The 14,019-nt window shown below is 52.8% G+C and overlaps 2 protein-coding genes across 2 annotated transcripts; one reads left to right on the forward strand and one right to left on the reverse strand.

Annotated features, from left to right (window-relative positions):
* Positions 1 to 1,274: 1,274 nt before the first annotated feature.
* On the forward strand, positions 1,275 to 6,574 carry LOC120411389. The gene is made up of 2 exons (XM_039565945.1): positions 1,275 to 1,978; positions 2,930 to 6,574. Exon 2 carries the CDS (start codon positions 3,836 to 3,838, stop codon positions 5,162 to 5,164), a length of 1,329 nt encoding a protein of 442 aa, XP_039421879.1. The 5' UTR covers positions 1,275 to 1,978; positions 2,930 to 3,835; the 3' UTR covers positions 5,165 to 6,574.
* Positions 6,575 to 8,602: 2,028 nt separating this feature from the next.
* On the reverse strand, positions 8,603 to 13,603 carry LOC120411310. Its single transcript, XM_039565580.1, has 10 exons — positions 13,410 to 13,603; positions 12,930 to 13,001; positions 12,684 to 12,755; positions 12,174 to 12,254; positions 11,825 to 11,896; positions 11,120 to 11,194; positions 10,555 to 10,673; positions 9,492 to 9,628; positions 8,960 to 9,418; positions 8,603 to 8,860 (listed from the first exon to the last, which is right to left on the reverse strand). The coding sequence occupies exons 1-10, from the start codon at positions 13,535 to 13,537 to the stop codon at positions 8,603 to 8,605; spliced, it is 1,473 nt and encodes a 490-aa protein (XP_039421514.1). The 5' UTR covers positions 13,538 to 13,603.
* Positions 13,604 to 14,019: the final 416 nt, after the last annotated feature.

The following is a 14,019-nucleotide window of genomic DNA, read 5'->3' on the forward strand; positions in this document are numbered from 1 at the left end:
TATAACGTTGCCAAAAATTACTGAAGTGATCCAGCGGGTACTGCTGAGCGCTTGCGACTTATAATCAAACAGCATAATCCAGATTGGGCTGATATACAATTATTATTGGGTGGACTAACAGAGACAGAAAGACAGCTAGTTTTGAAAACAGCTCAAGACTTGGCAGAGGACTATTACAAAACACAACAATTAGATGTAAAAGATTACTTCCCACTCCAGGAACCACACTGGAGTCCAAATAGAACAGCTGAATTAAAGAAATTAAAGGGTTATCAAGAATGGATAGCAAAAGGGGTGGAAAGGGCTATTCCCAAGACCCTAAACTGGTCAGCTTTGTACGCAATAAGACAGGGTCCTTCCAAGTCACCATCCAAATTCCTGGATCGTCTGAGGGACGCAATGCGCCGTAACACATCACTGAATCCTGAGACCGAGGTAGGGGTACAACAGCTGTTGTATCTTTGTTTCTAGGACAATCCACAGGAGAGATCAGGTGTAAATTGCAAAAACTTCAGGGGCCAGAAGGGAGGAACTTGGAAACTCTATTAGACGTAGCTTGGAGGGTATTCAGTAATCGAGAAGAAAGTTACAAGCAAGGGATGAGGAAATTAGTAGCAGTAATAAGGGAAGGAAATAGAGAAAAACCCAGACAAGGACCCCCCAGACGAGGACCTCCCAGACAGGGCCCACCCCGGCTAGGTAGAGACCAATGCGCGATTTGATGATTTGTGTGACCCAAAAAAACGAGTGCCCAGAAAGAAGACAAGAAGACCACCAGAACAGGGGAAACCAAGGAAGCGATATGCCAAACCCCGAAACCCCAGACAGTGAAAGAGTTACGGACTTTTCTGGGGATGACAGGATGGTGCAGATTGTGGATTTACAATTAAGGGCTGCTCGTGAAACCACTATACGAGCTCATTACAAAGGAAAGCAGAGATCTCCAGTGGACAAAGGAGGCCGCGGGCCTTCAGCCAGCTAAAGAATGCCCTCATGTCAGCTCCAGCTCTAGGACTTCCAGACGTGAGTAAGCCATTCTTTCTATTTTCCCATGAGAAACAAGGGATCGCCCAGGGAATACTAGCACAGGACCTGGGCCCATACCGATGGGCAGTTGCCTATTTCTCTAAGCAGAGAGATGCAGCAGCCAAAGGATGGCCTGGGTGCCTCAGAGCTGTTGCAGCAGTCGTGCTAAACATCCAGGAAGCACGCAAATTCACCTTGGGCCAGAGAATGACTGTGCTGGTGTCCCACACGGTGTCCGTGGTGCTGGAAGTGAAAGGTGGGCACTGGCTCTCCCCACAAAGGTTCCTGAAATATCAAGCCATCATGGTAGAACAAGATGATGTAGAAATAGTGGTAACTAACATTGTCAACCCAGCTTCCTTTCTCAGTGGAAATCAAGGGGAACCGGTACGCCATGATTGCCTGGAGACTATCGAAGCTACCTACTCCAGCCGCCCGGATCTAAAGGATACCCCTTTAAGCAACACAGAGACCTGGTTTACTGACGGAAGCAGCTACATCATCAGTGGAAAGCGGCATGCTGGGTATGCAGTTACCACCTGCCGGGAGGTGATAGAATCCGGACCCCTGCCAACAAACACCTCTGCGCAGAAGGCTGAAATAATCACCCTAACCCGTGCCTTAGAGATGGCAAAAGGAAAGAAAATAAACATCTATACAGACTCAAGGTATGCGTTTGGAGTTGTACACGCACACGGGGCCATTTGGAAAGAAAGAGGACTGTTAAATTCGCAGGGAAAGAACATCAAACATGCACAAGAAATAATGCGGCTGTTAGAAGCAGTCCAGCTACCTGAGAAGGTAGCAATCATGCACATAAGGGCACATCAAAAGGTGAGCTCAGAATTAGAAGAAGGAAATGAACTGGCGGACAGAGAGGCAAAAGAAGCAGCAAAAGGTGAGATAACGACAACTGGAGCCTTGATCCCAGATGGACAACTTTCCCTAGAGGGTAAGCCAACGTATAATAAAAAAGACAAGAAATTGATTAAAGATGAAAGGGGAACATTTAACCAAGAGGGATGGGCTATCACTGCAGAAGGAAAATTGGTTATTCCCTCTCATTTGCTATGGGCCGTAGTTAGAGAGGAGCACCAGAAAACACACTGGGGAACAAATGCCTTATATAACTACTTAATTGGGAAAATTATCGCAGAAACTTATACGAAACTGTTGTGCAAGTAACTCGACAGTGCAACCTTTGCCTCCAGACTAATCCCAAAAATACCCCCAAACCAAAAATGGGCCAGATTGGGAGAGGCCATGGACCTGGACAGCAGTGGCAAATTGATTTCACGGAACTTCCAAGAAAAGGGGGGTATCGATATTTACTGGTGCTGACAGACACTTTTTCAGGATGGCCAGAAGCTTTTCCTACTGGAACCGCTAAGGCTCGAGAAGTAACCAAAGCGTTACTACAAGAAATAATACCGCGCTTCGGAGTTCCAGCCACAATGTCCTCAGATAGGGGACCACCTTTTATTTCAAGGGTGGTTCAACAAACAGCCGACATTTAGGCATAGATTGGGAACTCCACACTCCATACCATCCCCAGTCGAGTGGTCAAGTAGAGAAAATGAATCATTTGATTAAACAGCAAATTGTGAGATTAGGGCAAGAAGCTAACCTACCCTGGCCCCAATCTCTTCCACTTGCATTGTTACGAATTCGGACCAAACCCAGAATTAAGGAAAAGCTAAGTCCCTTTGAAATACTTTATGGGAGACCATATGGGGTACAGAAAGGAATATCTACCCAAATAGGGGAAGAGACACTAGCCACCTATATGATTGCTTTAGACAAACAGCTTAGAGAAATTGAAAAACATGTGGCTGGAACTTGAAGTCGAGGCTTGGACGGTCCTGTACATGACATTCAGCCTGGAGATTATGTATATGTTAAGTCTCTTACAGAAAAGACTCTGGAACCACAGTGGGAAGGACCATTCCAGGTGCTTCTCACCACTTACACCACGATTAAGATCAGAGAACAGAGTGCCTGGATTCACCATACCTGAGTAAAGAAGGCTCCAGAGGCTCCTTGGAAAGTGACCCCTGGGGATGATGAACTGAAATTGAAGTTTACCCGAACAAAATGAAAATGTCAGGGTGGCATGCAAGTATAACTCAGAAAATAGGTTTTTTCACAGTCATAATTGTAACCTTCAGTTGGGAAGTTATTCATAGGAGAGAAGACGCATGGTCCCAAGCCTTTATGCGGGTTACTGGACTCATGGGGAAATATTCTGATTTAAAGGATTTAAACCTGTTGACTGTGGTCATGCACGGAAACCAAGTGTATACAAAGCAAGAATGGAAAAAACAAAAAACTTGGCAGCTCCTGGGAACTGTAGGAGAAAAAATCAAGATAGGATGCCAAATGATTAATGGAACTACTCATAGAAAAGCAACCCAAATCAGTGTCTCAACTACTCCTACAGACAAACACCTTAGATCTGTAGTCATTCAAGTGAAGCAGATTGTTGGTATAATTTTACATTAGTACAGACTGTTGAAGTGGTTTGTCTTTGGGGCCAAGACAGTAATGGACTCTCATTCAAATTCCAGATAAATGCCATGGCTAGGCCTACTACGACCTACTCTGGCAATCAGATCCAAACCCAGGTCACATCACTTAAATCTGAGCCAAAGGTTTATGAGATTGGCCCTTATGTAGTGAGGAACACAGGCCAGCAATTACTGCTGTTTAATCCAGAGTGGTCTCTTAAGCGTGTAGAACTACTAATGCAAATTAACATTTCTGAGATCCAACCAGCCTGCTCCCCTTTAATTCAAACATCCCTTGAAGGATGGACAGCCTGGCTGCAGAAGCAAACCCCCCTCAAGGGCAGAATGCGGAGAGACCTGACTGGCATGCTGGGAACTGGACTGGGAGTCATAAATGGGATTTAGAGATACTGATGAATAAATTGGCCACGGCAACCAGTGACCTGACCAAATTAAAACAGCCCCTACAATCTTCCCTATTCGCATTGGGAAACAGCCAGTGGCAAGTCTCAAAAATACTGCCAGACCTCGAAAAATTCAGCAACCTGGACCACGAACTGATATTAAACACACTTGGCACAGCTCAGGACAATGTCTCATTAGCCCTTAGCTGCATACAAGCTCAATTATGGATGCAGTCCACAGCTTCCTTAATTATAAGAGAAGGTAATGAAGGTGTTTTCCCTATTGAAATCCGAGGAGCTGTTTGGAACAATGCTACTAAATTGGAAAGAAAGCTCCAATCCTGGTGGACCTTGGTAAATTTCACCTATGACCCAATGACTAACATAGCTACTGCCTTCGTGCTTACGATACGGAATGCCACAGTTGATGTAATTCATCCTATTGTTGCATTGAGACTAAACCATAAAAGGACAGTTTTTTACCCCTCCGAACACAGAGTATGGGCTCGGATGGTGAGAGGAAAGTGGCAAACAGTAAATTTAGAATCTTGCATCACACGGGAACAACAAGGATTTATCTGTGAAAGTAATACACTTAATGCCAGAGACATATGTCTTGATGCAGAACAAGGCATGTGTCACTTTGAGATCCACCCAGACACTTCACCAAAAACTGTACTTGTATATATTGGCCAAGGTTGTGTATGCTTAAGAACTATCTGCACTTCTATGATGATAGATGACAGTAATATAAATGTAGCTGCCAGGAATCACTCTAATTTTTGTATTTGTAATTTTACCAAGATTGTTGGGTGTGACTTTTCGTATTTAGCACCAGTTGTGTCTCATCAATTAATAAGGTCTAACTACACCATTTACCATAAATTGCTACCCACACCTATTGGGATGGACCTAACATTAGTAAAGCAATTAGTGAAACATCAGGACCTAATGGAGATTTTAGAAGAAATCCAAAGAAACGGGGAAAAGACCTTAATCACCGTCCATTATGACACACAAGAAATCAGCAGAATCTTGCAAAGAGTAAAACAAGACGCAAGCCATAACTGGTGGGACTCGCTTTTCGGGTGGTCACCTACCGCAATAGGCATCCTAAATACGTTCTGTCACCCCATAATTATTTTATTAACCTTGGTTAGTACCTGCCTTGTGCTTTCACGTTACTTATTTGGAACTATAGAGTACTCAAAAGGTTATCAGTTCTAACTACTTTGTCAAACGCACATGGAAAAACATTAAGGGATGCCTACCAAAAAATTCATTAGGCAAAGAATTTAAGTATCAGTAAAAGAATTTACTAACTCTTTAGAAAAGGGGGGACTGAATCAGGGGGATGGGAAGCAGAAGAATTAGTTTGTTAGGAACAATGCATCTAGCTTAGTCAGCATACCAGAGCAGGAAGAAAAGATAAGAGACCACTGATAAGGGCAGGGGGAGTCTGGGACAGACATCCTGTGCTCAACCCAAAACTAGCTCAAACCAGTCTTGAAGCTTAAACTCAGGCCACGGGTATAAAGGGGCATGCGCAGGGAGGAAAGGTGAAAAGTTCAGGATGAGGAAGACTCCTGACTTCATCAGAGGAAGACCCTCGGAGACCCCTACCAAAGCCAACAGACAACACTGCGCGCACGCAATGTAGATGTAAATGACTTTTGGGTTCATTATAATATGAAGCGAGGCTGGGCGGGGCTAGGTGATGAATATGTATAGGCGTATTGGGAAACTTAATGAATATGGAACTTGTAACGCAATAAATACCGGGCTGAATACAGCGGTTGGCACGCATGGTTTTGGAGGAGCTATCCCCCATGTGTCCCAGCGCTGGAATAAACATACCTACTTTACTACTTATTTAGTAGTGGAGTCTTTTCCGCTCATCACAGTGGCAGAGCTGAAGGGGAAAGTGGAAAGTTAAGGAGTGTTGGGGGAGTAGGAGAGGGAGAGGGACTGGTGGAGTCACTCTCCAGCAGCCACTGGACAAATGTCCCAGATGGACAAGTCCCAAGAAGCAGAGGATCCCCAAGGCTGTTGCCAGCAGGCAGAAGGAGGGGACTGAAGAGACAGGGCGAATGGAGACAGGTCCCTGCTTGGGGCAGCAGGAGAATCCCCTCCTGGTCCATCTCAGCTGCCCGGCTCCCTCTACACAACAGGGAGGAGGCTCTGGGCCTCTGGGAACGGGACAGTGACGATGTGGACGAAGGTCCATCCAGGTGGGAGCGCTTGCCCAGGGTGAGTCAGTCCAGCCACGCTGGTCGAGAGGCTCCCCTGGGACGCTGTCCTGAGGGGCAGAGGAGTCCAGGGAGGCTGGACATTGTGCAAGGAGAGATCCTTGAAGGCGCAGGCAGGAACAGGCCGTGCCCGTGTGCCCAAAGACGAGCTGGCGGGCAAGCAGAGCGGCTGATCAGGAAGCTTTGGCTGGGACTCAGGGCAAACACAGAATTTACAGCTTTGGAAGAAGGGCAGCACCGCAGGAGGATGGCGAGGATGTCGTTGGGAGATGCAGGGAGAAAGGCAGAAAGGCAAAGGCCCAGCTGGAACTGAATTTGGCCAATGCCATAGGGGAGAACAGAAACGGCTTTTACAAATACATCAGCAACACCAGGAGGAACAAGAACAATCTTAATTTTTATTGAATGCAGGGGGAAACGTTGCCACAAGGGATGAGGAAAACCCTGAGGTACTGATGTCTCCTCTGGGTGTCCCGAGCAACCACAGCACCCTCTGGCCTTCCCTCAGCAGTGACAGAAGGAAAATAACAGTCAAGGAAAAAGCGTCCAAGGAAATAACAACAGCGAATGAAACAGCATCCAAGGAGAGCCTCAGCAGTTCCTATAGTAGAACAAGAGGCGAAGAGTTGTTGGAATCCCATTAACTTCTTCAACCTCTTGAAACTCTTCCAGTCATGCAGGTTCTTCACATTATGTCTCTTCCAGGATTGCTTTTCTGTCAGCTTCAGAGGAATCCGGGATGAATTGAACCAATGCCAATTCAGGTTTTCTGAACAGTGAAAAGCACTTGAAAGTGCTGAGGAAGGGAAGGACTCTGAAAGGTGAGGATGAGCAGGCAGTCTGGGCAGATGGGTGACACTGGGAGGAGCTCCGTGCCCTTTTCTGCTCTACATCCTGTGCCTCCTTGCACTCCTTCTTCCCTTTCCATGGCAGTTTTACACCGCACCTGAAAAAACCAGAAAGGGAGAATGGGGATAAAAAGAGAAGGCAGCTGGTGATGGAGGCTGAGGGCAGCAGGGCTGCCTGTGCTCTGCCCTGTCTGGGAAGCAGCCGCTGGAGGAGTTGGGAAGTGGCGTTCCCAGCGCTGCAAACCAATGGAGTGTGCAAGGCAAATGGGGAGAAAAAAGGCTTTTTGGCACCACATCCCCAGAAGTCCCTGCTCCCGGGCCATCAGCAGTGAGGTCTGGCCAGGGAGGGCTGCAGCAGGTGCCAGCACCTCTCCCTGCTCGGGGGGGGTGTCAGCAGAGCCTAAGGAAGAGGGGGAGCCCCAGCAGGGATGGCAGTGGCTGGAGGAGCTGGGAATGAGGCTTGCATGCAAAGGGCAACTGGAGAGGATGGGAGTGAGTTCTTCACCAGCCGCTGTGGGGACGGAGCGGGGAAAAACAGGGCAGAGCCATCAGCAGAGGAGACTGTTGTGGGAACAGAGAGGCGTTTGCTCGCGCTCACAGAAAGTTGGGACCGCACTGGAGCCCAAGACATCCATCCCAGCAGTGGCGTGGGAAGGGCTGGCAGCTCCCAGGCGTGCCCAGCGCTCTCGCTCGGGAGCCCCTTTCCCGGGGCTCCCCCCAAACGCGACGGGTTTGAAACACAGCCGGGGGAGTCCTCGGCAGCGGCACCCGCGCGGCTGCGGGGCTCGGGGAGGAGTTGCTCTTCACAGGAAAGACTCTTGGTGGCACAGCAGTGGCACGGGCAGGGAGCAGTTACCTTCTCAGGCAGAGAGTCCTGGTGTGGCGGGGTTGGGAACCAGCTTCATGAGACAGGAAGCGCATCTGGGGATGGAGAATGGGAGACTTGTTAGCATCAGTTTTCCTGTAATATTCTGCCAAAGAGGAGAGGGCAAAAGCTCTCATTGCTGCGTGGCTGAAGGCAGGAGAGCAAAGCAAAGTTGGGGAGAGCTGGGACAGAAGGCAGGCCAAGCTTCCCCCGGGCAGGCTGAACCCCGCTGAGCTGGGTGCTGTGGATGCTGCCACAAGCTGCAGGCTTGGAAAAGCATCTCCTGTGGTACCCAGCACGTGCAGGGGCATCCGCAGCGGCACCCGGGGCTCATCACCTGGGCACTGCAGCTACAAGACAGACAGCTGGAGTCAAACAAGATATTGGCTTACATTGGAGACGCACTTCAGAATCAGCAAAACAAAGACGAAGAAACCCAGCGGGACCAAAAACATGACCACGTACACCACAGCCTCTGGCTTTGGCTGGGATTAGAAGAAAGGTCACAAAGAGCATGAGGATCACTCCTTCCATTCTTTCTTGCCCAGAGGAACACATGTAGCAGTGCCCAGCAGCTCTCCTACCTTCTCTGTGGGCTCCTGCTCCTCGACCAAAGCTGTGCGTCTGGAGATGTTCTCTTGCAGACGACACTGGCCCATGCGTTCAGAGGCTCCCTGGTTCTCTTGCCTCTCACCGAGCACCTTTAGAAGCAGCCCAGTCTTTTGAGACCATCTTGGCACAGGCCAGCTGGAGCTGGGGCAGGCTGCCAGTCCGTCCTCAGGGCTCGCTCCACATGGGCCATGAACGTCCGCAGGCCTTTGTCCGGCACCAGCAAGCGCAGGAAACGATCGACCGTGGTTTCCCAAGCGCTCTCCTGGAACCAGCGCAAGGTCTGGGCCTTGGGGGCTCCCAGGTTTATTGAGGAACCTGGAGCCTTCTTCCTGTTGCTTCCAGTGTGTCTCTGTGGAGTCAGGGATGATCAGGAGGTGCCCGCGCAGAGAGGACTGCCCCTCTTCAGCCGTGGCCTCTGCCTGCTGCTCGCAGCGGGGCGGCTCTGAACCAACGGGTCAGAGAGAAAATCCAGGTTCCTGTTTAGACGCTGGTCGACTTTGGGCTCTCCCACTGCTTTCATAGGGCCCATGACCTGGTAGAAAAGCTGATTATGTCCAACCCAGTACTGGCTGTCCTGCTGCTGATTGTGAGTCATAATGAAGTTCTGCCTTGGAGCTGGACCTTGCTGCTCATCTCTGTGGTGTCCAGTGATAGAGGCATCGTCACTGGGGTTTAACCCACCAGCTCCATCCCAGGGGTTTAATGCTTGCCAGTTCAAACGGGAGTCCTGCTGCTTGTGATGCCAGCTTGAGGGTGTCTTTTCCTCCACATCCTTCAGCCTGGCAGGCTGGGGCTGCTGTGGGACAATGCTTTTAACAGTCTTGACGCTTTCAGCCTTGTCCACCTTCTTCTCGAGCTTGGCTCTCAGGTCATCAATGCTTGTTTTGCCTTCATGCCCTGAGAGGTGCTGAGGGGGATGTGAATTTGTTCTGGAATTGGCCAGGCTGCTGACATCACCCTCAGTGTCAGGGTCAGGCAACCGCAAATGTTACGGTTCCATGATCTCCCAGGGAAGGCTCCTTGGGCTTGAGGCTCAACACTGGGCTGGTGTTCAGCTCTCTGGGCAGTTGTGTGTCCATTATTTCTCCCCGTGTCTGAAGCAGACGAGCTGTGTGAGCTGGAGAACACCAAGAGAGCAGATCAGAGCTCGGCACAAAGCCAGGCTCAGAGGTTACCCCGAGCAGCAGGAGCTCGTCTCAAGGCCAGGGAGCAGAGTGGGGGATGTGTCGTGGAGAGGATTCCCTTCCAGCCATGCCATTATCCCCTCAGGGCAGAGCAGAGAGCTGGTTCTTTGCTGGTGTCTCCCGGGGCTCTGTTTGGGTGGGAGGGAAACATGCCGGGGGAATGGGTTTGGTGTCAGAGAGTTTCCCACAGCTCCAGAGGAGCCAGGCTTGGGTTGCTCTGCAGGAGCCAGTGAAGAGCCAGAGAGCCCAGAGGAAAGATCAGCGCTGCAGCGGGGGCACAGACTGGCACGGGAGAGAAGCCCAGGGACTGCTTTGCTCCAGGGCCGTTCCCAACAGCAGCCGCTCAAGCTGTTACACCATGAAAAACTTCCTGAAGGGCACCGGAGCTCTGGGACTGTGCCGTGGGAAACGTGGGGCTGAGGCAGTGAGAGAAAGGAGCTTCCTGGGGAGCCTGGAAACCTGGCTGTGTCTGTTTGCAGAAGTCCAGCCTGGCCCTGCTGGGGAGAGGAGGTTCCCTCCCCTGTGCCCAGCTAGAGCAGGACAGTGCTTTGCTCCCCCTGCACAGGCCAAGGAGGGAATAACGGTGCTCGGTGTTCACCCTGCAGAGCACATCGGGGTCCCTGCCCTCTCTCCTGCGCGTGGCAGTGGGGTGGCCCAGTGAGCTGTTCCTTCTCCAGACAGTATTTGACACACAAGATATGAGTAATGCCCAGGAACTTTTCAACCCAAGGTGTTTTGTGCAAGTCCTGGACTCCAAGGGGAGGCCAGGAGCCCCAGCACGGGGCAGTGCTGCAGCACCTCCCCAGGCTCAAGAGAAGTGGCAGATGTGAGCTCCCCCCAAGCCCCTCCGGACACCAACCGCACTGCGGGGCGCTGGTGCTGCACAGCTTCTCGCAGAGGAACTGGATGGTCCTGCACGGGCTCTCGGCGAGGGGACGCTCCTGGCACAGGCAGCAGGCCACATCCTTGGGCACTTGGCTAAAGACAAGAGGGGATTATTGGAGGAACAGCCGGCCACCCAATCCATGTCTGCGAGCCCAGCTCAGGGAACAGACGGATACCACGCGTGGGGGCTGTGCTTCACGGTGTGCCACAGCTCTGGCAAAGTCCCCTCACTCCCAGTCCTAAACATCAAAAGGGGGTTTCACCCTGGAAAATGCAACTGCTCCCTAAATACCACTTGACACACAAGTGCACCCGCCTGGAGTTGAAAGTCCGCTTTGAAAAACCTGCAGCAAGTCACCCAGAAGGTGAAATTGTGCCTCTGAGCTGGTGAGTTTGGCAGGTTCCCAGAAGGAAACAGCAACCCTTGAGCTTACTGGGCTTGTTCTGGTTTTGTGGCCCACGGATTTGTTTTGCAAGCAGAGCCCTTGTCCCAGCACTCAGGGCGTGCTGGCGGCTGGGGCTCAGTCCCACACACTCACAGGCTTTCCAAGCTCACTGTGCTCTGCAGGAACAGCAGCAGCGTCTGCGGAGTCACTTGCGTGGCACTCAGGTCTCTGCAAGCATTTGAAAGGGCTCATTAAATTCTGCGGTGACATGGCCAGAACTCTGCTCTGAGAGCAAGCCCGGGGCCCTGATGATGGTGGTGCTGTTGGCAGAGGGATGCACTTCTGCCTAATGCAAGGGAAGCCGTTCAGAGCCCAGCTTCTCTGTGCCTTGGCCTGCTCTGAACCAGGGCGTCGCAATCAGGAGGGCAATCCTGCAGCTCTCGTGGCAGACAGATGCCACCGGAAAGGATTGCCCCTCTCCCGACCCTCCTGCTGCTCTCTCCCTGAGGGCAGCTCCAGTCCCTGAAGGAGGCAGGAGCCTGGAGCTGCTGGCACGAGTGCTCCAGCGGGAGTGCAGTTTACTCCCAGAGCCCTGCGGCCCCTGCAGGGCCCCAGAGCTGGATGGGCTCTCGTCTCTGAAGGTTTGTGTCCCAGTTCCTGGGTTGCTTTGCAGCTGGGGACACACCAGCCCTGCTTGGCCTTTGCCTTGCTCTGCCGGGGCCAGGGATATTTGTGTCTCCAGCACACTCAGGCTGGGCAAGAGGGAGATTTGCTCCTGCATCTCTGCTTTCCTGAGCACAGGGCACTCGAGAGAGACACAGCTCTCTGTTGGTCTGCTCCAAAGGAGCCCATACTTACAGAGAGCTCACTGCGGGCAGCTTGAAGAACGCAGCGTCAGCAATGACAGCCAGCGGGTTATGGCTGAGGATGCTGAGAAACAACAGAGCTCTGTGAGGGCTGATGGCAAGGACGGGAGCTGGGTGTGCCGGGCACGTGGGGATGGCCCGGCCGCTTTCAAGGAAGCCTTGCAGGAGATGAGCAGGGCAGGGGAAAGGGCCCTTCCAGCTGCACACTCCGGGCGCTCCCTGGCTGACACCCCCGGTCGGAATCAGGACTTTGCAGAGGGCAAATCTGCTCTTGCCCGCTGACCCTGCAGAGACCCTGCAGAGACTCGCTCTGCCCTGCCTTGAGCCCTGGTCCCACTTACAGCTCCTGGAGAAACTGCATCCCGTGCCAGGCCTGGAAAGTGCCGCTGCGGATCTGCGTGAGGCCATTCCCGGAGAGGTTTCTGGGGAAAGAGGAGGTCACACAACGGAATCGGGCCTGTCCCACAGGAAGAGGGGCTGAAGCGGGATCCCTTGGCAGGAAAGGTGCAAATGCAAGGTGGAAGAGGGGGGAAGCTGCTGCTTTCTCAGTGTTTGTAGCCTGCCCAGGAGGGGAAGGGAAGGGCCCAAGGGCTGACTCTATTTCTGTGCCAGCATGCAGCCGAGCCTGCAAGAACTGGCTGCTCTGATGGCTGCGTGTGGACGACCCCGCTGGGGTCTGTGCCCCCGGCGTGGCCGTCCAGCCATCGGCATTGACCTCGGCAGCTCAGCTGGGCCCTGAGCAGGGCAGATTTAGGGACTGCTGGGAAAAGAACGGGAGCATTTTCCGACACAGGAAGGGTGCCCAATGCAAAGACTTCACTAAAACCCCAGGAGGAAACTTTATCACTCACAGAAGCTTCAGGAAAGGCAGTGGCTCGAAAGCACGTTCCTCAATGGACACAATCTCATTGCCAGACAAATCCCTGTTCCAGTCAGAACACCAAATGTCACTTCCATTTGCCCTGTTGCTTTTACTTGCCTCTGCAGCCTGCATCCCCGGAGGGACCAAGGCCACTTGCCCGGGGCTGGGCTGAGCAGCAGGGCCCCAGGGAGGGGCAGGCAGGAGCCCCCTGTCCTGGGCAGGGCACGGTGCTTACAGGTGCTTCAGCAGGAACAGCCCCTGCAGGGAATGGCTCTTCACTGCCCGCAGCTCATTGTCCCTGAGCACTCTGCAAGGGGACACGGGGACATTGTGACAGTGGCCGCTGGCCAGCAGCAAATGGGATTGTCATGGGAAATCTCCTGCAGCAGCTTGACTGCAGCATCTCCTTGGGTCCCTGCAGGCATCGTCCCCACTCCTGGCCGGAGCAGGCGCTTGCTCCTGGCCGGCTGAAGCTGACCACAGCCTGGTCCCCGGGCAAACAGACACCGGGTCGGTGCCCTGGGCTGCAAGGGACGTGGCTCACGGCATTTCCTGCCATCCTGGGAAGCCCTGGCCATTCACACCCCTCCTTGCAGAGCAGCCCAGCTTTGAATTCCAGTGGAAACGCGTGGTGTGGGGGCTGCTGCTCCAACCCCTGAGCAAAGCATGGAAAATACCCAAAGTCCTGACATTTGACATGCTGCAGGGCACTTACAAGGTCTCAGCCCATGGGTAGTTCTTCCAGGCTCGTTTTCCAATCTCAGCAATGGAGTTGCCAGTGAAATCTCTGCAAAGAAAGGAAAGACACCGCTCCCCCTCGGGAAAACCCATTTCCCTGCCCATTCGGCTGCTGAGCTGGAAGCGGGCTTTGCCTGGAGAAGGCCCAGGGTACCCAGCCTGGCGTCCCCCTCGTGCTGAGCTCGGGCCCCAGCCCGCCCTGTCTCCTGCCAGGGAGTCCCCCGGGTGTCCCCCGTGGGCTTTGCAGCAATAGGGAGCTGAGGAGGGGGAGCTGCAGGGGTCTGTGGGGCGGCCCCTACTCACAGCACGGCCAGGGCCCGGCGGCGGCTGGCCGGGGGCACGGTGGCCAGGCCGGCGTGGCGGCAGTCCAGCAGCCCACGCCCTGCGCAGCGGCAGGGCTGTGGGCAGAACTCCTTGGACACTCCTGGGGAGGGGGCCACTGCCAGCAGCAGGGCCAGCAGCAGCAGAGCGCGCACGAGACGCATCACCAGGTCCATGGCGAGGCAGGACTGGCTGCAGTCGCCTGGGACACAAACCTGAGGTGTTGGTGTGGCGGTTCTTGTGTCACAGTGGTGCTGCCCATGTCA

The sequence above is a fragment of the Corvus cornix genome, chromosome 27 (genome assembly GCF_000738735.6).
Source record: "Corvus cornix cornix isolate S_Up_H32 chromosome 27, ASM73873v5, whole genome shotgun sequence".
Lineage (NCBI taxonomy): Eukaryota > Metazoa > Chordata > Aves > Passeriformes > Corvidae > Corvus > Corvus cornix.

Coding starts and splice junctions, on each gene's coding strand:
- LOC120411310 (XM_039565580.1), bottom strand. CDS start 13,537: ATGGGCAGGGAAATGGGTTTTCCCGAGGGGGAGCGGTGTCTTTCCTTT. Junction 12,756..12,929: donor CTGTTCCTGCTGAAGCACCT/GTAAGCACCGTG, acceptor TGACTGGAACAG/GGATTTGTCTGGCAATGAGA. Junction 9,419..9,491: donor ATGGAACCGTAACATTTGCG/GTTGCCTGACCC, acceptor CATCCCCCTCAG/CACCTCTCAGGGCATGAAGG.
- LOC120411389 (XM_039565945.1), top strand. CDS start 3,836: ATGGACAGCCTGGCTGCAGAAGCAAACCCCCCTCAAGGGCAGAATGCG.